Source organism: Anabrus simplex, chromosome 2 (assembly GCF_040414725.1).
Source record: "Anabrus simplex isolate iqAnaSimp1 chromosome 2, ASM4041472v1, whole genome shotgun sequence".
Taxonomy (NCBI): domain Eukaryota; kingdom Metazoa; phylum Arthropoda; class Insecta; order Orthoptera; family Tettigoniidae; genus Anabrus; species Anabrus simplex.
This window is the reverse complement of record NC_090266.1, coordinates 1,194,350,647-1,194,376,259: the sequence shown is the minus strand read 5'-3', so window position 1 is coordinate 1,194,376,259 and position 25,613 is coordinate 1,194,350,647. Positions and strand designations below refer to the sequence as shown.

Genomic DNA, 25,613 nt, shown 5'->3' with positions numbered 1-25,613 from the left:
ACATAGTTGTTTTCATTTCATCTCATGTTTGTGTATACGGAAAGTTATTCTTAAAGTTGGGATTTTGTGTGACTCATGGGTTTGGCGAAGGCAGTAAACAGCGACCCGCGCGCGAGGCTTGCATACCAGCAGAGTACATCATCGCCACGCCTACTGGACTCGACAAGGAAGAAGAGAAGGGGAGATGATTATGCGATCTACGAATCAGATGTTTCATTATATAGAGATCTGAGATTAAGCTGTTACCTAGAGTGGGGGAGCCCGGTGATATTGTCAAGTGCGGAGCGAGATACTTACAGAGACTCCATCACTACTACTTCTACTGTGAACATCTACTTTGTTCGTCGCCATAAGACCTATCTGTGTCGGTGCGACGTAAAGCCCCTAGCAAAAAAAAAACATCTACTTTGAACGACGTGATTTGATTTTTGAAACAGTGTGTGGTCGCTCCGCGACATAGTTATTTTTGTACAATGTGTTATCGCTTCGATACAGTACTTAGGTGCGGTAATGTTATCGGATCTGCGCGAGACGAAACAAGCTTACGGCTTGTGTTATTTTCAGTAAATCTTCTGGACGAAGAACTATGTTTAGTTCAAGTCCATGGAATTTGGTATAAGTCGGTACCGTATAAATAGTATAGCTCAGTTGGATTGAGATTTCTACTAATATGGAAAAATTCATATCTCTGAATTTTCTCCTCATACGATCAACGCTGATCAGTTTTTACAAGTATAGGGCCAATGTCTAATTTAAAGACTAGGCAATTAGGGAGTGTTAGTCCAGATAGCCCATACTACATCAGAGAAGGAAGGAAGGATGCCCATGGAGCAAATTCTACATCGAGAAGAAGAGAACGAGTAACCACGGAAACCAGATGACTTCAACGGAAGCTGCAATTGGTGAGCTTCAATTAGATAAAGCAAGCAATTAGTAAATTCAGTAAAGTAAATTCTAAATTCCTCCACGCTTTAAGGAAACTTTTCCGATTCATCTCATTTTTTTTGTATAATAAATTCATTTGTATTTTATATTGCATTAATTTTCTTTCTTAAGCGAATATTAATGGTTAATTATTTAAAATCCTACCCCTGTGATTTAAGTATAAGTCTCTATGCTAGTAAATATAAATTTTGGTTTACAGTTTTGTTTAAAACTGTAATCCTGGCGCCCAAACATCACATAGAGAAATGGGAAACCATGGAATGTTAATTGTTTCTATTTGCATGGCAACTTGCCGGCAAGCCATAAATAGTTTATTTGAATTTCATGTGTCCCAAGATAATAACTTTCATCTCCCCAAGTGTTTTGATGAGGGGGAAAGAGTTACAACCTGCCCCTCCTCTTCCCCAACACAGTCCTTCCCTCTCCCCTTCCGTCCCTAGCCAGTCCACGCGACTTCCTAGCCAGTTCCTCTTCTACTCCGCAGCACACGCAACCTGCCCACCAAGGTGAGTCCCTTCATAAAGTTTTACTCTCTTGCCCCATTTCCACTCTCCAACTTCAACTCGTTTTTATATTTCATACTACAGACCCGCATTGGATCGAGCACCTTTGCTTTTAACATCTTCAACACACAGTTCCGGCCACAAGATCCACACGCTCCGGTATAATATAACATAACATTGTATTTTATGAAGATAGTTTTCATATATTTTACTAATTGACTTAGTGTCTTATTTATACTCACAGAGGAACACCAAGTACTCTTTTAACCTATTACCGCATTGCACTCAGCATACAGTTCTCTGCGTATGTTGTGGAAACCAATGCTGTACAAAGGACCCAAATCTATAAAAAAAATTTAGAGTGTCAAAGACTTTGAGCTTGTTTTTTCTGCAAGGCTCCTCAGCTTCAGTTTTTCATTTGTGACTAACAAGTTGTCAAACTTGTACAAATTGTGTATTCAAACCTGGACATTTACCATTATTATGCTTTGTATTTTAACTTGTTATAGACAGTTTTAATTATGAGGGTCAATTTTTTGTGTGTTTAAACTTTACTATGTATCTTTGTATAAGTACTGAACTTAGCTGATGATGACGTCCATGGATGTTGAAACCGGTACCATAAATAAATGAGGTTGTAATTTTAACCAACAACGCATCTTGTATTGAAAAAGTGGATCCTGTACAACTAATTCATTGTTTTGTATTGTTGTACAATGTCAGCATGTAAAAAATCTCTGGTGAAACATTTGGTGTTTACTTGACATAATGTATCAAAAACTCAGCCACAGACACCCAAGGGAGATTTGGTTTACTCTGCCATCTAGTAAGCCTAGAGTGAAACAAAATGTCAAAATTGACAAAGTGGCAGCCAGATGGCATCAAATTAAAAAGCCTACACATGGTAGCTGAGGTCACGTTTTTGTTGTTATTACTCATATTAATATTATTGAGTTGGTGCAGTTTTAAACACATAAAAAGAAATCCTTTATGTTCAACTTGAGGGGAAAGTCTGTTCTTGATTGTCCTGAAAGGAAGCCCTTTTTTCACCCTTCCTTTCTTTAAATGTGATCTAATTTTCAAGTAAAACACTACTTGCTCATTTGATTATCTAGATGAGACTGCTTTGGCCCATTTAGAATAGCATTTAGAATGATTCGCTGTGTGAGTGTTGAGTGGAGAGGTGGTTTAACTTCTATTGTGGATTGTTAAACATTGTGACACTTTGCAGACCTTTTCTTTTTCTTGTGTGGTCCTGTGCTAGTCATATTGTTTTGTTCAGGAAAGCGGTATGTTTTCAATGAAGGCAAAATGAAGATAATAAGTCTTCTTTACTACAACATGAATTAATTCAACAATCAAGATGCAATCTATAAGTAACAAACCTGTACTTGACAGTTTGCCCCTTTCCTACTTATATTTCTTCTTCTGTTTTATTTCTCGAAGCAAATTCCAGGATGAAGTCCAGCTTTCTTGGTGCAGGTATTGCAAAAATACACTGTTTCTCTTCTACCGCCCTTCTTTTGCCAATTGCTGCAAACTACACAAAAAACAAACCAAACCCCATGGTGCAACAATCCCGAAGGGTCATGGCCTACCAAACGTCCGCTGCTCAGTCCGAAGGCCTACAGATTACAAGGTGTCGTGTGGTCAGCGCGATGGATCCTCTAGGCCGTTGTTCTTGGCTTTCTAGACCGGGGCCGCCATCTCACCATCAGATAGCTCCTCAATTGTAATCACATAGGCTGCGTGGACCTCGAACCAGCCCTCAGGTGCAGGTAAAAATCCCTGACCTGGCCAGTAATTGAACCTGGAGCCTCCGGGTAAGAGTCAGGAACGCTACCCCTACACCGCGGGGCTGGCCCTGCAAACTACACAGTTTTTAGAATTTCGCTTGGAGTTAAAATATATGAAATGAGGCATTCCATTGAAGTGTGTGGTTTCTTTATGAAGTCTGAGTCAGCTGGGTGATAAACTCTCCAACCATTGTCTGAATCGCTGCCATTTGTATCGCCTTCATTCTCACTTTCAACCACATCTACTTCGCTAGAACTATCATTATCACCCTCGGAAACAGCAAACTCACCGTCTATAACAGATATTTATAATCACTGCTGTCAATTTCATTTAAAAATTTACCTATATCAAACGAAGTGGCACTATCCTGTCTGCGTGCCACCATTTTCACAGTCGACTAATGTAACAACAACTTGTTCTTTATTTACCTGTATAAAACTCTGTTTACAGAGTTTAAATGCATCTAGAAGGCTGCTAAATTGCTAGAAGTTCTATACAGTAACTATAGATGGCAGCAGCATGCATAATAGCTTTACAATATTCACATCACCAGTGTTTTCAGCGTTGTAATTATTAGATAAAAGTCAATACGGATGAAAATAGACCACAATGGTTAAAATAATAATAGCTTCTTATGTGTATGTAGTTACTGTAGAAACAGTTGGCGGGTATATCTTGACACACGTCCAGAACAGGAAACTAGGATGTTGGGAAATGCCTGACAGTCATCCACAGAGGGTTAATATTTTCATTTACATTTTTTCATATATCCAAACAGTTTGTGGTTTGAAGACATTAAAGATGAACACACAGTAGTGAAACATTTTTCATTGATAAAGATGTCTTTTTGCTGTTTCAGAATGTGCAAGTGGGTCTTAATACCTTTGTGCCTCTGTCAGTGAATACACGGTTAAGAGAAGATATGCAAAATCCATGTTCCAGTCAACACATTCAAGAATTCTTAGTATTAATGGCAGTTTGTAACACGGTAGTAGTTTCCTGCCATCCACATCATGATGAGGTGAGTAACATATAGAGTGGTTTTAAAATTTAACTTACGGTAGCTCTAAAATAATTAATATGAATAGCTTAAGTATGTTGAAAGAAATCTAACAAAGAGTGAACATGATACATTGTGAGGAGAAAGAAAGTTGAAAAGTAGTAAATTATCTCTGTAAATGAAAGATGTAAAAATTAAAACCATATCATTAAATGAGCATACTTATAATCACATCCTTAGTTGTTAATTCACAATTTTCCAAGTGTGTTTTCTGTCATGATATATTTTGGAATAAACCATCTTGGAGAAATTAAAGTTTTAGAAGTTCTTTGAAAATGTATGATTGATTGTGTTAGAGCTAACTAGACTCCCCCAAATTTAATACAGCTTCGTTATAGAGTATGCAGTGAAACATGATAAATAGCAGACTCTTGCTTGTCTTGTGAAAATCTGAGCTAGCATTGTTATTTCATTATGTTTGAACCATGCATGGGGACCTGTACTTTTGTGAGGCGATTTTTCTCATGACATAGAGCAAGTATGGCAAGCTCAAATACCACCAGAACGCATACAACACAAGCGTGAAAGTTCAGGGCAGATGGTACAGCATCAGCAGATTCAGCAAGTAGAGAGAATGCATAACAGGATGAATACATGACTATGTCCAAGTGTAAATCCTTACTCATTTCCAAATGTTTTTATTCAACAATTGCAATCTTAGGATAATGACATAAAGGATGAATGCTAGTATTTGATATATGTTATTTAAGCATATGCTATGTTTAAATAACTTACTACTGCCTTGGCTAGAGGACTGACCTTGGGGCACGAAGAACTACAGGTACAGGTTGTGGCAAAATGAGGGCAAAAGCCACCAGTGGCCATTTTTGATGATGCTGACATAGAGATTTAGCCAAATAATAATGATAACATACATACATACATACATACATACATACATACATACATACATACATACATACATACATACATTATCATTATAGACTGTTATGCCTTTCAGCGTTCAGTCTGCAAGCCTCTGAGAATTTACTAAACGTCGCCACAATCCTCGCTTTGCAACTAGTGTTGTGGCCTCATTTAGTTCTATACCTCTTATCTTTAACTTGTTAGAAACAGAGTCTAACCATCGTCGTCTCGGTCTCCCTATACTTCTCTTACCCTCCATAACAGAGTCCATTATTCTCGTAGGTAACCTATCCTCCTCCATTCGCCTCACATGACCCCACCACCGAAGGCGGTTTATGCGTACAGCTTCATCCATCACGTTCATTCCTAAATTAGCCTTTATCTCCTCATTCCGAGTTCCCTCCTGCCATTGTTCCCACCTGATTTTACCAGCAATCATTCTTGCTACTTTCATGTCTGTTACTTCTAACTTATGAATAAGATATCCTGAATCCACCCAGCTTTCGCTCCCGTAAAGCAAAGTAGGTCTGAAAACAGACCGATGTAAAGATAGTTTCGTCTGGGAGCTGACTTCCTTCTTACAGAATACTGCTGATCGCAACTGCGAGCTCACTGCATTAGCTTTACTACACCTTGATTCAATCTCATTTACTATATTACCATCCTGGGAAAACACACAGCCTAAATACTTGAAATTATCGACCTGTTCTAGCTTTGTATCACCAATCTGACATTCAGTTCTGTTGAATTTCTTACCTACTGACATCTATTTAGTCTTCGAGAGGCTAATTTTCATACCATACTCATTGCACCTATTTTCAGGCTTTTGGCACAGTCTGCCATTAAGACCAAGTCGTCAGCATAGGCCAAACTGCTTACTACATTTCCATCTAACTGAATCCCTCCCTGCCATTTTATACCTTTCAGCATATGATCCATGTAAACTACAAACAGCAAAGGTGAAAGATTACAGCCTTGTCTAACTCCTGTAAGTACCCTGAACCAAGAACTCATTCTGCCATCAATTCTCACTGAAGCCCAATTGTCAACATAAATGCCTTTGATTGATTTTAATAATCTACCTTTAATTCCATAGTCCCCCAGTATGGCGAACATCTTTTCCCTCAGTACCCTGTCATATGCTTTCTCTAGATCTACGAAACATAAACACAACTGCCTATTCCTCTCGTAGCATTTTTCAATTACCTGGGGCATACTGAAAATCTGATCCTGACAGCTTCTCTGTGGTCTGAAACCACACTGGTTTTCATCCAACTTCCTCTCAACGACTGATCGCACCCTCCCTTCCAAGATGCCAGTGAATACTTTGCCTGGTATACTAATCAGTGAGATACCTCGATAGTTGTTGCAATCCTTCCTGTTCCCTTGCTTATAGATAGGTGCAATTACTGCTTTTGTCCAATCTGAAGGTACCTTACCAACACTCCACGCTAATTTTACTAGTCTATGAAGCCATTTCATCCCTGCCTTCCCACTATACTTAACCATTTCAGGTCTAATTTCATCTATTCCTGCTGCCTTATGACAATGGAGTTTATTTACTATCCTTTCCACTTCCTCAAGCATAATTTCACCAACATCATTTTCTTCCTCCCCATGAGCTTGGCTGTTTGCAACACCACCATGATGATTTCCTTTTACATTGAGAAGATGCTCAAAATATTCCCTCCACCTCTCCAGTGATTCCCTGGGATCTATTATGAGTTCACCCGAATTACTCAACACACTGTTCATTTCCTTTTTCCCTCCCTTCCTAAGATTCTTTATTAGTGTCCAGAAAGGTTTCCCTGCTGGTTGACCTAGCCTTTCCAGGTTATTACCAAAATCTTCCCATGACTTCTTTTTGGATTCAACAACTATTTGTTTCGCTCTGTTTCTTTCATCTACGTACCAATCCCTGTCTGCCTCGGCCCTTGTTTGGAGCCATTTCTGATAAGCCTTCTTTTTACGTTTACAGGCTGCTCTCACTTCATCATTCCACCAAGATGTTCGCCTTTTCCCATCTTTACACACAGTTGTTCCTAGGCATTCCCTTGCTGTTTCTACTACAGCATCCCTGTATGCCACCCATTCACTTTCTATATCCTGAACCTGCTTACTGTCTACTGTTCGAAACTTCTCACTAATCATATCCATGTACTTCTGTCTAATTTCCTCATCCTGGAGATTTTCTACCCTTATTCTTTTGCAGACAGATTTCACTTTCTCTACCCTAGGCCTAGAGATACTTAGTTCACTACAGATCAGATAATGGTCTGTATCATCGAAAAATCCCCGAAAAACTCGTACATTCCTAAAAGATTTCCTGAATTCAAAGTCTGTTAAGATATAGTCTATTATGGATCTGGTACCCCTAGCCTCCCATGTGTAGCGGTGAATAGCCTTATGCTTGAAGAATGTATTCGTAACAGCTAAACCCATACTAGCACAGAAGTCCAGCAAACGCTTCCCATTCCCATTAGCTTCCATATCTTCCCCACATTTACCAATCACCCTTTTGTATCCTTCAGTTCTATTCCCAACTCTCGCATTGAAATCACCCATTAGCACTATTCTATCCTTGCTGTTGACCCTGACCACGATGTCACTCAATGCTTCATAAAACTTGTCAACTTCATCCTCATCTGCACCCTCAGATGGTGAATACACGGACACAATTCTCGTCCTAATTCCTCCCACTGACAAATCTACCCACATCATTCGCTCATTTACGTGCCTAACCGAAACTATGTTGCGTGCAATGGTATTCCTGATAAAGAGCCCTACCCCAGACTCTGCCCTTCCCTTTCTGACACCCGTCAAGTACACTTTATAATCTCCTATCTCTTCCTCCTTATCTCCCCTTACCCGAATATCACTTACTCCTAGCACATCCAGATGCATCCTCTTTGCTGACTCAGCCAGTTCTACCTTCTTTCTTCCATAAGCCCCATTAATATTGATAGCTCCCCATCGAATTCCATTTCGTTCGCCAAGTTGTTTCCAAGGAGTCCCTCGCCTGTCAAATGGAAGTGGGACTCCATTACTCCCATAGGTCCGAGGCTTGCTTAAAGTGTTCTGAGCTCGGTAAATTCATGAAGCAGGATGCTGCCCTACTTGCACATAGTCCAAGTGAGGATCTCTCCTCTAACGGGTTATGGACCACCGGTGAATTTTATAGTCCTAGCCGACTGAGCACAAGGAGGGCCACGACTCAGAATATGTCCGAGATGCCCACTTCCATTCCATAGCAACTGGTATCCCGACTCTCAGGACCACTTACTAGGCCACTCAGCCGTTGCCCATGGTTCATGAACTAGGACGTGACTACAGTAACCCACAAACATGAACCATAATTTAAAAAAAAAAAATAGTTTCTCTCTTGTTGCTAAATAAGAGAGAGAATCTCTCTAGGGATAGATGTGCCTTCTTAAAGAATGGCTACCCTTCAGTATAGCCTATGAGTCAGTTACTCAATTATTTGTACTAAAAGGTATAAGCATTGAAACTGAAATATGTATGACTAATCACTTTGCATCAACTCAGGCTAATATAAAGGGAATTGGACCTTGATGTCTTGGATTTCTTCTATGCTCCTTAAAAACCATTTAGTTGTTGAGGCTTGCGTGGCGCATCCCAGATGGCGGATAGGGAGGTCTTGTCATATCCTAAGGATGTGACAAACTGGGAACTGGAAAGGGTTCTCAAATGCACTACAATGAAAACTCCAGTTTAAGGCGGCTTAATGCCAATATTAAATATATTGAATTACTGAGAACTGAGCTCGATAGCTGCAGTCACTTAAGTGCGGCCAGTATCCAGTATTCTGGAGATAGTAGGTTCGAACCCCACTGTCGGCAGCCCTGAAAATGGTTTTCCGTGGTTTCCCATTTTCACACCAGGCAAATGCTGGGGCTGTACCTTAATTAAGGCCATGGCCGCTTCCTTCCCACTCCTAGCCCTTTCCTATCCCGTTGTCGCCATAAGACCTATCTGTGTTGGTGCGACGTAAAGCAACTAGCAAAAGAAGAATTACTGAGAATGAATTATGTACAGAATATACAAAATTTACACACTTTTTAAATAAAGACTCGATTGTGCAATTAGGGAACTGCCTAATCTACCAGTTTTCTCTCTAGCTAAAAGTTCTTGGGTCCCCTAGTTTAGTTCTAATTACTTTATGATACTTATCTTCCGAGATGATGATGCCTTCCGCAAAGTCTTCTTTCTTGAGGTTCTGCTTTCACTCGTATACACTATCACTTCACTGTATTCACTGGCTTCCTTCACTATAGACCCAAGCGGATGCAGTACTGATACCTCAACTTAATACAGTGTGTGTGGCTCCCGTAGTATTATCCTCGAATAGTGTTCTGATTGCTAATAAATGCCGTGGTTTCCGCTTCCCAACTTCCGGTCAAACTGCAGCTAGCCTTTAGCATGTGGACTCCTCCAAGGACCTCCACCCATATGCATGAACCACTGCGGTTCTTACAGTTCCTCCTGTGTGACATTCTTTACCCACTGTGACTTCCTACTGCTTATCATAACTACACAGCTTTCTTGTGTGGCTACCTGGACTAAATCCCTTACTGTGAGATTTCTTATAATTCAGAACCCTTTGCAACCCATTTAGGAATCTTCTCTCCACATGGTTACTTTAATGTTAGAATAAGTGTGATTTCCCTGCTGACCGTTCCTAGGTAATCATTACTCGCTACCGTGATCTGACTTAATATCTCACTTGAAATTACTCACGGCTAGATCGGATTGTCACCCTGCCCAGTTACCATCCCAACTACTTTCCTGTCGCCCAATACTTCTCCCTCAAGACTCTCTGCTAAGACTCATCCACTATTTCATTGTGTCCTTCCTTAAGTCATTTCGGTGGTTTTGCTGTTACCAAGCCCTGCAGACTTTGAACCTTGCGTATGTCTGATTTGTCGTGATCCTATTGGTTAGCGGTATCCCTCCCTGAGGAAATTCTGAACCTTCTCAATTGTTCTAGGACGAACATCGGAAATTTCTTTTGGTTTACGTGCGTTTCTGAACATCTCATTCTCTGCCCCTTGACTGGGTAAATATCGCAATCCTGTGTACTTGTATGTGTAACAAAGGCTTTTCAGTCTGTCAAACACACAGCAAATACAATGTAAATTATAACACTATAAACATATCTGTAAAATATACACTAACATACAAAGAATGACATGTTTCATTCTACAGGAACATCCTCAGATTCTATCAAATCACTTAAAAACAAGCTTATATATGTACAGTATTGTTTACGTAGCGTAAACTTGTCAATGATAGAGAGTTTAGTGATAACATGAAACAGTAATGACAAAACTAAAATATATACAATCTATATATATAAAATAAGAGTTTTGTCTGTACATTGCTCAGAATTTGAAAAGAATGGTATTTCTGTATCGATCATGTCCACAGTAATAAGAAAATGCAGTTTTTACTTTTCCATAATTTCTGTCTGTCTGTCTGTCTGTCTGTCTGTCTGTCTGTACACGCATCACAAGAAAACGGCTGAAGAGAATTTAATAAAAATCGATATGTAGAGTCGGGGGATGAGCCGCTACAATCTAGGATATAAATTATTTTATTCACGCTGAGTGAAATGGTTGTTTAGGGGAAGGCCTAAAATTCAATTCTCAAATATTTATATTATTAGTGGTCATATCGATAAATACTACATAACTAAAGTTATATAAAATTAAATTTCTGATCATTTACGTCTTATGCATTTTTACCGTACCGGCTATGATAATATAGATATTCATGAATTTGGATTTTTGTTGCTAAGTCCATATCAACGCCGAGCCCGGACAAAATGGGTAAACAGAATTTAATGAAAATCGGTATATAGAGTCGGGAATAAGAAACTACAGTTTAAGCTATAAACAATGTTATTCACCCTGGGTGAAATGGTAGTTTAGGGGGAAGACACCTAAAATTTAATTTTTAAATACCTATGTTCTTGGTCCTATGGAAAAGTACTACATAACAAAACTTTTAGAGAATATAATTTCCGATCATTTATGTTTTATTCAGTTTTACCGTGCCGACTATGATAAGAGTGGTATTTCAGAACCGGAAGACAATTAATAATGTGAAGGCCTACAATATTGGAAGCGCGTAACAGAGATCAACAATAACATTGCACTGACCGTTGTTTGTTGTAATGTTCTTTGTCTCTTATGCTGACATTCAACTCCGATAGATGGGATTACTGCTGCGTACTGAGTATAACAGTCTAACTGAATATTGGCGGGAAATAGCCGAGGAGTTGGATAACTTTCTTCTTTAGCATGCCAATTCTCTGGTTCATACATTTTCTGATACTGCTGGTACGTAACACACTGGTTCATCATAGTATGCCAGCTATTCGATACCTACTCTGACGCGCTGTTTTGAATGAGCAGTGTGCGCACTTAAGTCAGAGGCTCAGTTAGTAGTAGTAGTAGTAGTAGTAGTAGTAGTAGTATGAACTGGTCTGGAATTACAATTTAGCCCTATTCCAAATTATAGTACCACAATTCACCAAATAACTCAAAACTCAACCCTGAAAAGAGCCGTTTCTTAGGAAAGGCTTCTTCCTCTTCACTTTCATTAAATCTACATTAATTTTATTCCAAATTAGCAGCGAAGATGTGGTTTCTTCTCTGGCGTGGAGGAAAAATTGCCTCCACGTCAGATAGTTCTTTCCCCCACGAGTGTAGTGAATTGAGATTTTCCGACTCATCGGGTACTCCCAGGAAACAGATAAGTAAACAGGCATAGATTTTGCCCTGGGACTATCCACTATTTGAAACCCCCCCACCCCCGTCGAAAAAAGGACGAAGATTGTTCACGGATCAGGATGCCTGCGTCTTGGTCATTCCAGCTCTGTAGCTTTGGACTGTTAGTTTAGCAGCATAGTACTGTTCGTTAAAAGTGAGAAAATGTGTGGTTTTTCATTTGATCGAGTATTTCATATGAAGGCATTGCTTTTAATCGCACCATTCCTACTGACGTCATTTTAATGACCCATGTTCATTTCAGTTGGGAAAACCACTAAGAGAGTCTTTCTGAGAATCTATAAAGGCAGGCGGAGAGTGAGTGTCTGCCATTATAATGAAAACTCCCCAACCTGATTGTGACTGACGGTAGGCAAGCTGGCCTACCATTACAATGAAAATTCCCTAACTCAGTCTTCATATGAGAAAAGACGTTGGTGACTTGCCCGTCGTGCTTCTAGGGCAACTTTAAGAGCTATGCAACTTAATACAATCTTGCTCACAACGTTTACACTACCTAACCTAGAATTCTGTATAAAATTTAGAATTCCGTAGCGAAGCACGGGTAAATCAGCTAGTTCTTAATATAATGAATAATATCAGCAATACGACAGTCCTAACCGGCTTGCCGGCAGACTTGAGGGAAATAAAATACCTCTCACAGACCACACACACAACCCCCTGTGGGTGGGGGATGCAGACAAAGAATACACCCACGGTATCACCTGCCTATCATAAGATGCGACTAAAAGGGTTGACCAAGGGATGATTGTATTAGAACCATGAATGTACTTGTGATTAGTACCACCATGCGGGGAACACCATGGGTCGCTTTTACTTGCGCGTAGTACCACTATGTTAGGTACCAATTAGGTTTGTGATTAGTAGCACGCAAGAGCACCGTGCGGTCAGCCCCCCACTTAGAGTGCACTGTCGGCTTTTACAGTATCTTTGATTAGTACCACTATATGAGCAACACCATGGGTGAGTGACACCATGGTTCTGGCTTGCCTATGATTAGTACCCACTCTATGAGGAACACCATGGGATAGTACGAGTCCCTGTGGACTCGTTTAGTACACTTATGTGATGAACACCATAGGTTTGCGTTGCCTGTAAATGGCGCCGCAATGTGCAAAACACCATACGTCTGTATTACATATGCGAATTTCATTACCTGTGAGTAGTACCATAATGTGTGGAATACCGCGAGTCTGCACTACTTTTGATTAGTATCGCACCATGACAGATACCATGGTTCTACTTTCCTAGCGATAAGTACCATTATGAGGGGCCTATGACTTGGATTTTGGACCCCTTTAGACTGCAAGCACCATTGATTCAGTATTGTGCTTTAGAAGCGGTCCCTTGGTCAGTAATGCTATTGTTTTACGTCAGTAACTGTGAATGTGAGGCACTGCGGGTCGGATCCACCGATTATTTTAAATTCATATCCGTCCACTCATTCTTCGTCCTCATGTTTTGAATGCTGGTCATTGTAGGATTTTGGACTTTTAATTTTTCATTACATTTCGTCTCATTTCGTATCATTAGGGGCCGATGACCTAGACGAACAAGCATCATCATCATCATCATCATCATCATCATCATCATCATCATCAGAGTTTTCATAAATTTGTTGATTGTTAACCAATTCAATATGTTACTTGTTCATATTTTTGAAACATATTATAAGTCACATTACTTAAGTGCCTTTTCTTATTTTTGCTGCTGTGGTTGTTTAAATTTAAGAAATTACAGTAGTGATTGTACTTCACTATTATGGTATGTCTCATGGTATTAACTGACCTACTGTACTTACCAACTGCACAAAGTGAACTCGCAGAAAATAGATTGCGCTCACTTAGAGCCATATTCAGTAGTACTGGATTAAGTACTCAAGGAAAGATATCTTGCACAGGGTCTAGTAGAAACAACAAACAGGTATAATTTGCTTATTGTCAGACAGGTTTATGCAATCACAGCAAGCATTTTGAAGAGAATTAAGTCATTGCGATGCTCTTTATGTTGCTATTCATCGAAGGGGGAAACGTTGGCATGAAGACTGGCATGAAAAAAATGGCTCCTGCCTGGTCAACTAGGTTCAGTGTGCACACTAGAAAATGTAGTGTGAGTTTAGATATTTGAGCTGCTGAAAATCCCAGTTAATTTCATCAGTGACCTCTTCATGATCTGAAAATGACAGTTTGGAGTGCCGTATTGGCTATCAGAATAATCTAAGCATATTTCTTTGAAAATGAAGCAACTAAAATCCCGAGCAAACTTGTGGTACATACGCCATACTGAGTGTCTTGGCCTGGCAAGAAAACTGCTGCATTGCCGGATGCCTGCAGGTATAGGAGTCCCACGTGGTCAGCATAATGACATCCTCAGCCGTATTGCTTCACTATCACGACTGGGTCTGCTGCTTCTCCTATGAGACAGCTCCTTGGAGGAATAACTTCTGCTATGACCTCTGAGCTTTACAGGCATGTGATTGAAACGTATCTCATGCCAAATATGCTTGATTTTAACCCAGTCCTGTACAAAGACAGATCTCTCCGTCCATGTTATGCTGTGTGTTCTCGTACTAAGAAAGAGAGTACCGTCCTGGGACCTCTCGTATTTATGAATGCTGTCTTGACCTCTGCCTTTTGTTTGTTAATGTCGCTTAACTAAGAGAGCTTCTCCATAGATCACATAATGTTTAACATATACAATTTCCGTTGAATATTCGCAATGAAAATAATATGAGTTGAGTGGAATATCTCACATCTAAGCAGCCATGGATGCCAGGTTGAGTGGCTCAGACGGTTGAGGTGCTGGCCTTCTGATCCCAACTTGGCAGGTTCGATCCTGGCTCAATCCAGTGGTATTTGAAGGTGCTCAAATATGTCAGCCTCATGTCGGTAGATTAACTGGCACATAAAAGAACCCCTGCAGGACAAAATTCCAGCACCTCGGCATCTATGAAAACCATAAAAGTAGTTTGTGGGACGTAAAGCAAATAAGATTATTATTATTATTATTATTAGCAACCATGGCTTTGACGCATGTCTCTGAAGATGGCAGATTCCAAACAAAACAAGGAAGGAGAGATATTGGAAGTTTTTTAGAACAAAGTGACATAGAACTTGAGATAAATATTGAAGATTGGGTTGTAAATGACAGTGATGTATTGCCAGTGACAAAGAACAAAATACAATTTTACCAGTAAGAACACCAGTGAATTGTTCTTGCTGGCAATGTATCACCAGCTGTTTCTGGTTGTATTTTGGATGAAAATAAGTGGCAGTGGGGGCACATAAGTAATTCTCTACAGCATAATACTTGCAGTGTTATTGATGAAATTGATGCCATAATTCAAAGACGGTTAGGAAAATCTCCTAGTGAGTTAGAAGTTGTGAATGTATTTCTGACTGAACTGTTTTGGGAGCAAGTAACTAGGAAAACCAATGCTTTCACTAATTCATTTTTGGAGTCAGCTGCCAAAAATATCAGGGGAAACACCACTACGACTTCAGAGAAAGCAGTGGGGACATTTTGCATCCAAAATACCTCCAATCTCAATGAAAAACATTCCATCAAGGAAATGCAAAGTTGAGATGACGAGCAGTCAGCAGACCGCGTCATCTGTTTTTTGAGGGATAGTGGCCTAATATAACATCAAAAATGAGATTGTATGCAGATGACATAATTGTTTATAGGGAAATAAATACCATTGAGGATTGTTCAGAATTACAAAGGGACCTTGAGAGTATCCAACAATGGGTTGAAGAGAATAACATGAAGGTTAATGGAGGCAAATCAACTGTTACAACATTTACAAACAGGAGTTTTAAAACTGAATTTGAATATACTTTGGATGGGGTAGTTATCCCAAAAGATGGCAAGTGTAAATACTTAGGTGTAAGATTTGAAAGTAATTTGCACTGGAAGGGTCATGTGGATGACATTGTTGGGAAAGCATACAGATCGTTACATGTCATAATGAGGCTACTTAAAGGATGCAACAAAGAATTAAAAGAGAAAAGTTACTTAAGTATGGTTCGTCCATTATTGGAATATGCAAACAGTGTTTGGGATCCTCACCAAGAATACCTAATAAAAGAACTAGATAGTGTGCAGAGGAAAGCAGCAAGATTTGTAACAGGGGATTTCAGGAGAAAGAGTAGTGTGTCAGAAATGTTAAAGAAACTAGGGTGGGAAACTTTAAGTAAGAGAAGGGAGAAAACTAGACTTATAGGTTTATATAGAGCCTATACAGGAGAAGCAGCATGGGGAGATATCCGTGAGAGGCTTCAGTTGGAAAATAATTATATCGGCAGGAGTGACCACAAATATAAAATTAGAAGGAATTTTAGCAGAAGCGATTGTGGTAAATTTTCTTTCATTGGGAAGGGTGTGAAGGAGTGGAACAGTTTACCAGGGGTAGTGTTTGATCCTTTTCCAAAATCTGTACAGATATTCAAGAAGAGAATAAACAGCAACAGAAAAAATAAATGAAATGTTAGAGGGCATTCGACCAGTGCAGGTTAATATAAATAAAAAATGTGTGTGAATAAATTAATTCCATCCCCTGGTCTAAGGAGTTTGGACAGCCAAAGTAGTGGACTGCCTGTAGGGGTGAAGTACAGTAGGGACTTCGAGGGCCCTGGGACCGCTACGGTAGCTGTGAAGGCCCTTCAGGAACTCTGAAAAGTGGTGGTAAAAGGGGCTCTGGTTAAGACGCAGCAGGTCGCTATGCTACTTAGGTTCCAGAATGGGTAAAGAAAAGAAAAAGTAAATAAATGCAATGTAAATTTTAATCTTATACCAGTTGTACAGTATCATTTGAAGTAATTCCACATACTGTATATCAGATGACTATATTTGTAAGTAGTACAGGAGATATTATAAGTAGAATTTTGTAAAGAAAGTAAATTTATTAAGGATGAGCTGTGTGTTTAATAGAAAAAATTGTTAGCGTAAATTATATAATATTGTATTATAGGAAAATTTTATTCTCTTGTTAATTTAATATTTAGTGCTTGACAATAATGTATTTTAGTGTACCATTTGCCACCGAGGTAAACACCTCATTTGCAAATAAAGAGATTTTTGATTTGATTTTTTTTTTTACTTTCTGTAGGAAGGCTTGAAAGACTCTAGTGAGTTACTGCTGTGGATGTTATTTGGAACAATGTTCCATAATTTAGTTCCCGTCACAATAAATGAGCGATTACAGGCAGCTGACCTGCTGCCATATTCTACTTTAGTCCACAACTTCAAATTTCAGGAGGGAAAGTTGCTAGTAATCATCACAATAATAGAATAAAGGGAGAACTAATATTTTTATAAGCCTGACTTTCATTTTTAACAGTAAAATGTTATGATGGTATTTCAGAGGATGGAGTGAGGCATATACTCAGTTACAGATACATGTGATGTGTTCATTTGAATTTAGGTTTTCATTTATAACAACACATAGGTTATTTACCAAACTTTCATACAAAATTTTGGTACAAGATAGAGTGAGTGAAGGGATGTCTAAGGTCTTTGTCATGTTTATTAATTTCGATTGTTCAACTATAATAGCTTTTGTCTTGGAGGGATTTCTTAATATAGAGTTTTCACAAGCATATGATGATATATTTTGTAAGTCAGCATTCATTCTATCCGTTGCTATACATATATCTTCCAGTTCTGTGTGGTAATATATTTGGAGGTCTTCTGCATACATATGATAATTGCAATATTTCAATCGAGATGCGATGTCGTTTATGTATAAAATAATAAGCAATGGTCCAAGTACAGAATCTTGGGGTACTCCTGTATGTTTCATTGCCCATTGAGAAGTCTTGTTATTTATAACGACTCTCCTGTATGTTTCATTGCCCATTGAGAAGTCTTGTTATTTATAACGACTCGTCGTCTGTGGTTCGTGAGGTAAGAGCTAAAGAGTTGTAAAGCAGTCTGATTTAGATGAAGCGATTTTAATTTGGCCAGCAGTATGTCTGTGTTTACAGTAGGCCTACTCAACAGAGCAAGAAGTTGGGCGGCCAAGGAAGCTGACAGCACGCTAAGAGTGAAGCATTATATGCACCGTCCAGAAAAATCTCCATGTGTCTGGATCTGTGCTTCGAACAGAAGCACAAACCTCCACTGGGAAGAACATCAGTACCGACACCGTACGACGTGTGTTACACAGTGCTGGTTTGCAGGGGCATACAAGTCGGAAGAAGCCCTGGGTGAGGTGAACCGTAAGAAGAGGCTGGCATTTGCCAAACAGTACGTTATGAAGCCACCATCATTTTGGAAACGCGCGTTGTATACGGACGAGAGCAAATTCTGTTTATTTAATTGCTCTGGAAAGCGACGTGTATGGAGAAAGAAGAACGCCGAGCTCCAAAGTCAAAATCTGCAACCAACTGTAAAATATGGAGGAGGTTCCACAATGGTATGGGGGGTGTATGTCGGCGGCTGGGATAGGCAACTGCCATATAATACCTGAACGGATGGATAAGATGGTGTATTTGAATGTATTAAAGCAACACTTAACACCCAGCGTAGCAAAATTAGGTCTTGGTAGTGGGTACTTCCTCCAGCAAGATAAAGACCCTAAGCACACTGCTCGGGTTGTTAGGATGGCTATCCTACGATACACCTCGTGTGCTGCAGACACCACCCCACTCCACAAACTTAAATCCCATAGAGCATTTATGGGCAGAATTAAAGTCTAAACTGAGCAAGCAGCTTATTCCAAATAAAGAAGCTCTGAAGCAATACTTCATGGAAGAATAGCACAAAAGAGGCCCGGAAGTGACAGAAAAACGGGTGACATCCATGCCGAAACGCCTTCAAACCGTGATTGATTCCAAAGGACGTTCGACGTGCTACTGATACTTAGGAAATGACTGAACATTCCTTGAGTTCTTTTTGTGGATGAATACTTTTGCAACGTGACTTTGCCGATTGTTTTTTATTTGTTCCAAATGTCAGTGCTTAGGGTGCTATAAATTATGTCCTCAGATATTCAGATGGCAAATAAAACATACTATTACTTGTTTACAATTAACTTCTGTATTGTATTGGTGCTGTTGGCTATTGTCCTCACATGATGAGCGCAGACGAATATTTTTGCGAGAGGCTGTATCCTCATTTGTGAATGAGAAGCTTCTTGTTTCCTTATGTGTCTCTCCCTCTGTATCTTATGTTTCGGTTCCAAGTCCTGATGATCTTTTACTGAATCTATGAATTCCCTACTAAATAGATTTGCTTTCTCATTATCTGTAGCAAAGTGTATTTTGGATTCCATTTCCCTTTTGATTCAAATATATGAATACAACTTCCTCGATTTGCCTTTGTGGCCATTACCCTCATGAAGTATGCCATTCTTTGCATCCTTTTTCACTCTATTAAGTTCCGTTATTAGCTGTTTTCTAGTTTCTCTGTTGTCCCTACCCTCTTTGATTTTCCTGTTCACTATACTACATTTTCTTTTTAATTTTCTTATGTCCCTTGTATAATAAACAGGGTCTGAGGTCATTTTATCCTCCTTAACAGGTACAAATCTCTTTTCTCCTTTCCAAATTATTCCTTTAAAGTTTGCCCAAAATGTATCCACATTACTCCCTTCACTTATCGAACAATTGAACTGAGATTTAAGGTAAGTCCAGAAATCATCAACTTTAGTTTTTCTGTACAATTTCTTATCTGATGTGTCTCTCTTATTCACTGAAGTCATCTCCATTGTAGGTATTCCTGGAATAATTTCTTTCCTTTTTTTTTTTTTTTTTTCAAAGAAAAACGCTATTCCCTTACCTAAAATGGGAAATGCATGCTATCTTGTAAGCATGCATATTAGACTTAGTACAGTTTAGGATATGATTTCCAATTCCACATTTTACGACAAGTTAGTGAGTTCTGGAATAAAATATTAGTGATATAGATGTTGTTGTTCGAGTCATCAGTCCATAGACTGGTTTGATGCAGCCCTCCGTGCCACCCTATCCTGTGCTAACCTTTTCATTTCTACCTAAGTATTGCATCGTACATCTGCTCTAATCTGCTTGTCATATTCATACCTTGGTCTACCCCTACTGTTTTTACCGCCTACACTTCCTTCAAAAACCAACTGAACAAGTCCTGGGTGTCTTAAGATGTGTTCTATCATTCTATCTCTTCTTCTCGTCAAATTTAGCCAAATCAATCTCCTTTCACCAATTGGATTCAGTATCTCTTCATTCGTCATTCGGTCTATCCATCTCAAATTAAGCATTCCTCTGTAACACCACATTTCAAAAGCTTCTTTTCTCTTTCTTTCTGAGCTAGTTATCATCCATGTTTCACTTCCATTCAATGCCATGCTCCAGATGAAAATCTTCAGAAATATCTTTCTAATTACTATATCATTGTTTAAAATGAGCAAATTTATTTTCTTAAGAAAGCTATTTTGTGCTTGTGCTAGTCTGCATTTTATGTCTTCCTTACTTCTGCCATCGTTAGTTTTACTACCCAAGTAACAATATTCATCTACTTCCTTTAACACTTCATTTCCTAATCTAATATTTTCTGCATCACCTGCCTTCGTTCGACTGCACTCCATTACTTTTGTTTTGCACTTACTTATTTTCATCTTGTACCCCTTACCCAAGACTTCGTCCATATCATTCAGCAGCTTCTCGAGATCTTCTGCAGTCTCAGATAAAATAAGAATATCATTGGCAGATCCTCTCCTTGGATTGCGATTCCCTTTCCAAATTCCTCGTTGATTTCCTTTATCGCCTGTTCTATGTAAACATTGAAAAGGAAGGGGGACAACCTGCAGCCTTGCCTCACTTCTTTGTTGATTGGTGCTTCTTTTTCAAAGCCCTTGATTCTTATGACTGCAGACTGATTTTTATACAGATTGTAGATAATTCTTCGTTCTTGGTATCTGATCCCAATCACCTTCAGAATCTTAAATAGCTTGGTCCAATCAGCATTATCAAATGCCTTTTCTAGATCTAAAAAAGCCATGTACGTGGGCTTGTCCTTTCTTGGGAATAGGTATAACAACATTCCGCTGAAAATCGGATGCATTTTCTCCTGTCTCATACATCTTACACACTAAATAGAATAACCTTGCCATGCTGGTTTCTCCTAAGGCAGTCAGTAATTCAGAGGAAATGTCATCAATTCCAGGTGCCTTGTTCCTGTTTAGGTCGCTCACAGCTCTGTCAAACTCTGACTTCAAAATTGGGTCTCCCATTTCATCAGCATCAACACCCTCTTCTTGTTCCAGAACCAAATAATCTATATCTTTACCTTGATACAACTGTTGATATGTTCCTGCCATCTTTCTGCTTTATCTTCTTTCCTAGAAGTGGCTTTCCATCTGAGCTCTTAATATTCATACACCTAGATTTCCTTTCTCCAAAGGTTTCCTTGATTTTCTTGTATGCAGCATCTACCTTTTCTAGGACCATACAACCTTCGACATCATTATTTTTCTCCTTCAGCCATTCTTCCTTAGGTACCTTGCACTTTCTATCCACTTCATTCTTTAATCGCCTGTATTCTTTTCTGCTCTCTTCATTTCGAGCATTCTTGTATTTTTGTCGTTCATCAGTCAGGTCTAGTATCTCCCTAGTTATCCATTGATTCTCAGTTGATCTTTTATTCCTTCCTAACATTTCTTCAGCAGCCCTACTGACTGCATTTTTCATGACTGTCTACTCTTCCTCTATTTGGTTTCCTTCAGCCTTTTCATGTAATCCTTGTGCTACATCTTAGTTGAAACAATCCCTCACACTCTTTTCTTTCAATTTGTCTGGATCCCATCTCCTTGCATTCCATCCTTTCTTCAATTTCTTCAACTTCAGATGGCATTTCATGACCAACAAGTTGTGGTCAGAGTCCATGTCTGCTCCTGGGAAAGTTTTGCAATCCAACACCTGGTTTCTGAATCTCTGCCTAATCATAATGAAGTCTATTTGATACCTTCCAGTGTCTCCAGGTCTCGTCCACGTATACAGCCGTCGTTTGTGGTGTTTGAACCAAGTACAGTATTGGCAAGGACTGAATTATGATCATTGCAGAATTCAACCAGCCAACTTCCTCTTTCATTCCTTTGTCCCAATCCGAATTCTCCTACTGCATTACATTTTCTTCGTTGGCCTACCACTGCCCAAAGGATTTCTCAACTTTGTCAAAAACTGACTCAGTGAGTTTTAGAAATGAGCTCTTTAATTAGAAAGTAGAAGATGAAAGGATAAGTCTGAAAATATGAGATTATAGCTGAGTAGTTGACTCGTCACACCATGAAAGCAGGAATATGTATTTCATCAATATGCTGACAACTTTCAATTCAAAATCAAAAAACTTAAAAATAATATTTTATAATCCAGTATTTGACATCAGTGCTGATTTATGTAAAAACATATAATTATTTTTAAAATGTGTAATATTGTACAAAATATGTAGAAATATGTAGCATTAAAATTAAATATGGTGGTTCCACTAGTCAAATTTGTAAACATTTTAAGTTTTCAGACAGATACATACAGAGCAAGAAATATGTAATTACATAAAATTCAGAACTCTAGTGATTATGTTCAAGTGACTCAGATTCACTTTAACTTGCTATTAATTCAGATCATGCTGCTTGTCGTAGAGACTTTCAATTTGGCAGGAGACACTTGAAATAGCATATGAATTTGTAGTGGGTATCACACAATTGAACAAAACAATTATGAAATCCCATTATCAACTTTTTTTTGTAACACTCCACAAATAAAGAAGGAAGGAATGGAAAGAGAAAACAACAGTGGAAAACAGGAACACAAGAATGTTACAACACGGCAGAATCAAGAGAGGTGGAACGCATGGAAGGGACCATACAAAAGGACAATAACAGAGGTTGGACATTGTTTTAAAATAGACCCATAGGAACAGAATAATTTTTCTGGAAACAACAGTGGACAAGACATAGAATAGTTTAAAATTAAAAGCAATTTAATAAAACAAAGAGAATGGTGGTGAAATAATACAAATAGAAAATCTGCGTACAAATGAATTCAACAGCATTTGGCTAGTAAAAAACTATGGAATTAAAATATGAAATATGAAAATTTACCAAATCGAGGATCCTATGCGAACTTGGTTAATTTTGTATGAAAGAATACAGCTGTTCTGGGGTTTTACAGAATAGCAATTCATTTTAAATAAACTTAGGTTGATAATTTACAGACATCAAATGATGGTTCCTTAATACATAAACAATTAGTAATAGCCATAAATTAATATGATGTCATATTCTCAGTAAGTTAAAATGAATCTTAGTAAACACTGAAGTGTATAAAAAGCATCTACAGAAAAATACAAAATTTACACAAAATTACAAGATGAAGAAAAATGAAAATTGTGGAAAATTTACATACTTACATGATCATTATAGACTGCTATGCCTTCCAGCGTTCAGTCCACAAGCCCATGAGAATTTACTAACCGTCGCCACAATTCCCTATTTGTAGTTAATTCTTTGACCTCATTTAGTCCTATACCCTCTTATCTTTAAATTATTAGAAACTGAGTCTAACCATCATCATCTCTACATCTCTTTCTTACCAGGCGAGTTAGCCGTGCGGTTAGGGGCGCGCAGCTGTGAGCTTGCATCCGAGAGATAGTGGGTTCGAACCCCACTGTCGGCAGCCCTGAAGATGGTTTTCCATGGTTTCCCATTTTCACACCAGCAAATGCTGGGGCTGTACCTTACTGAAGGCCACGACCGCTTCTTTCCCATTCCAAGGCATTTCCTATCCTATCATCGCCATAAGACCTATCTCCATAACAAAGTCTGTTATTCTCCTACGTAACCTATCCTCTTCCATTTGCTTCACACGACCCCACTGCTGAAGCCAGTTTATGCATACATCTTCATCAAGTTCATTCCTAACTTATCCTTCATATCCTAATTCTGAGTACCCTCCTGCCATTGTTCCCATCTCTTTGTACCAGCAATCATTCTTGCTACTTGCATGTGTGTTACTTCTAACTTATAAATAAGATATCCTGAATCCACCCAGCTTTCACTCCTGTAAAGCAAAGTTGTTCCGTAAACAGACCGATGTAAAGATACTGTAGTTTCATCCAGCAGCTGACTTCCTTTTTACAGAATACTGTTGATTGCAACTGCGAGCCCACAGTTATTTCTGATACACCTTCTTTTTACATTTACAAGCTGCCCTAACTTTATTATTCCACCACAATGTTCACTTTTTTCCATTTTTACACACAGTTGTTCCTAGGCATTCCCTTGCTGTTTCTACTACAGCATCCCTGTATGCCACCCATTCTCCTTCTATATCCTGAACCTCCTTACTGTCCATTGTTTGGAACTTTTCACTATTCACATCCATATACTTCTGTCTAATTTCCTCTTCCTGGAGATTTTCTGCCCATATTCGTCTGCAGACAGATTTCACTTTCTCTCTTCTAGCCCTAGAGATATTAGGTTCATTACAGATTTGGTAGTGGTCCGTATCATCAAAAAATCACCAGAAAACTTGCAAACCTGCACATTCCTAACAGATTTTCTGAATTCAAATTGGGTTAAGATATAATCCATTATGGATCTGGTTCCCTCACCCTCCCATGTGTAATGGTGAATAGCCTTATGCTTGAAGAATGTATTTGTAACTGCTAATACCATACTACCACAGAAGTCCAGTAAACGCTTCCCATTCCCATTAGCTATCATGTCTTCTCCACATTTACCAATCACCTTTCATATCCTTCAGTTCTATTTCCAATTCTTGCTTTGAAATCGCCCATTAGCACTATTATATACTTGTTGTTGACCCTGACTATGATGTCACTCAGTGCTTGATAAAACTTGTCAACTTCATCCTCATTTGCACCTTGACACGTCAAATACACTGAGATAGTTCTCAGCTTAATTCCTCCAACTGCCAAATCTACCCACATCATTTGCTCATTTATGTGCCTAACAGAAACTAGGTTACGTGCAATAGGATTCCTTATGAACATTCCTACCCTATGCTTTTTCCTTCTCCTTTTAACACCTGTCAGGTACACCTTATAATCTCCTACCTCATTCTCGTTCTCTCTCCTTACCTGAATATCTTTTAACTTCTAACACATCCAGGTGCATTTTCTTTGCTGACTCAGCTAGTTCCACTTTCTTTCTTCCATAAGCCCCATTAATATTAAGAACATTCCAGCTCTTTAGGCCTTTCCAGTTGTGAAATTACCAGTGTTTTGCTCCAATGTAGCAGTGGGCTCATCAGTTGGATTGCTACACCTTTCCAAGATGGTAGCAGCTAGTGCACCGTTTAGACACAATTGCAAGCCTTCTATGCTGGACAGTGCTGTGACGGCGTACTAGTTAAGCATATGCCTCCACTTGTAAAATCCCTGCCTTTGGCCTTCATATAAAAAATTAAGTTCCCAGAAGAAAACAATTAATTTCATTGATTGCAAATGTTAGGAACATTCAAGCTCTGTAGGCTTTTGCAGTTGTGAAATTACCAGCGATTTCCCCAGTGTAGCAGTAGCTCCCAATCAAATTCCATTTCATTCTCCAAGTTGTTTCCCAGGAGTCTCTCGCCTGTCAAATTGGAGTAGGACTCCATTACTCCCAGGGATCCAAGGCCTGCTTAAAATGTT

The 25,613-nt window shown here is 39.0% G+C and overlaps 1 protein-coding gene across 1 annotated transcript in view; it reads left to right on the top strand.

The window, feature by feature from the left end:
- Positions 1-25,613, top strand: part of LOC136864785 (phospholipid-transporting ATPase VD) — a 532,079-nt gene that overhangs the window by 308,414 nt on the left and 198,052 nt on the right. Inside the window, exon 8 of the mRNA XM_067142172.2 lies at positions 4,105-4,266. Within this exon, the coding sequence (XP_066998273.2) occupies positions 4,105-4,266 (162 nt within the window). The remainder of the gene's footprint in view (positions 1-4,104; positions 4,267-25,613) is intronic.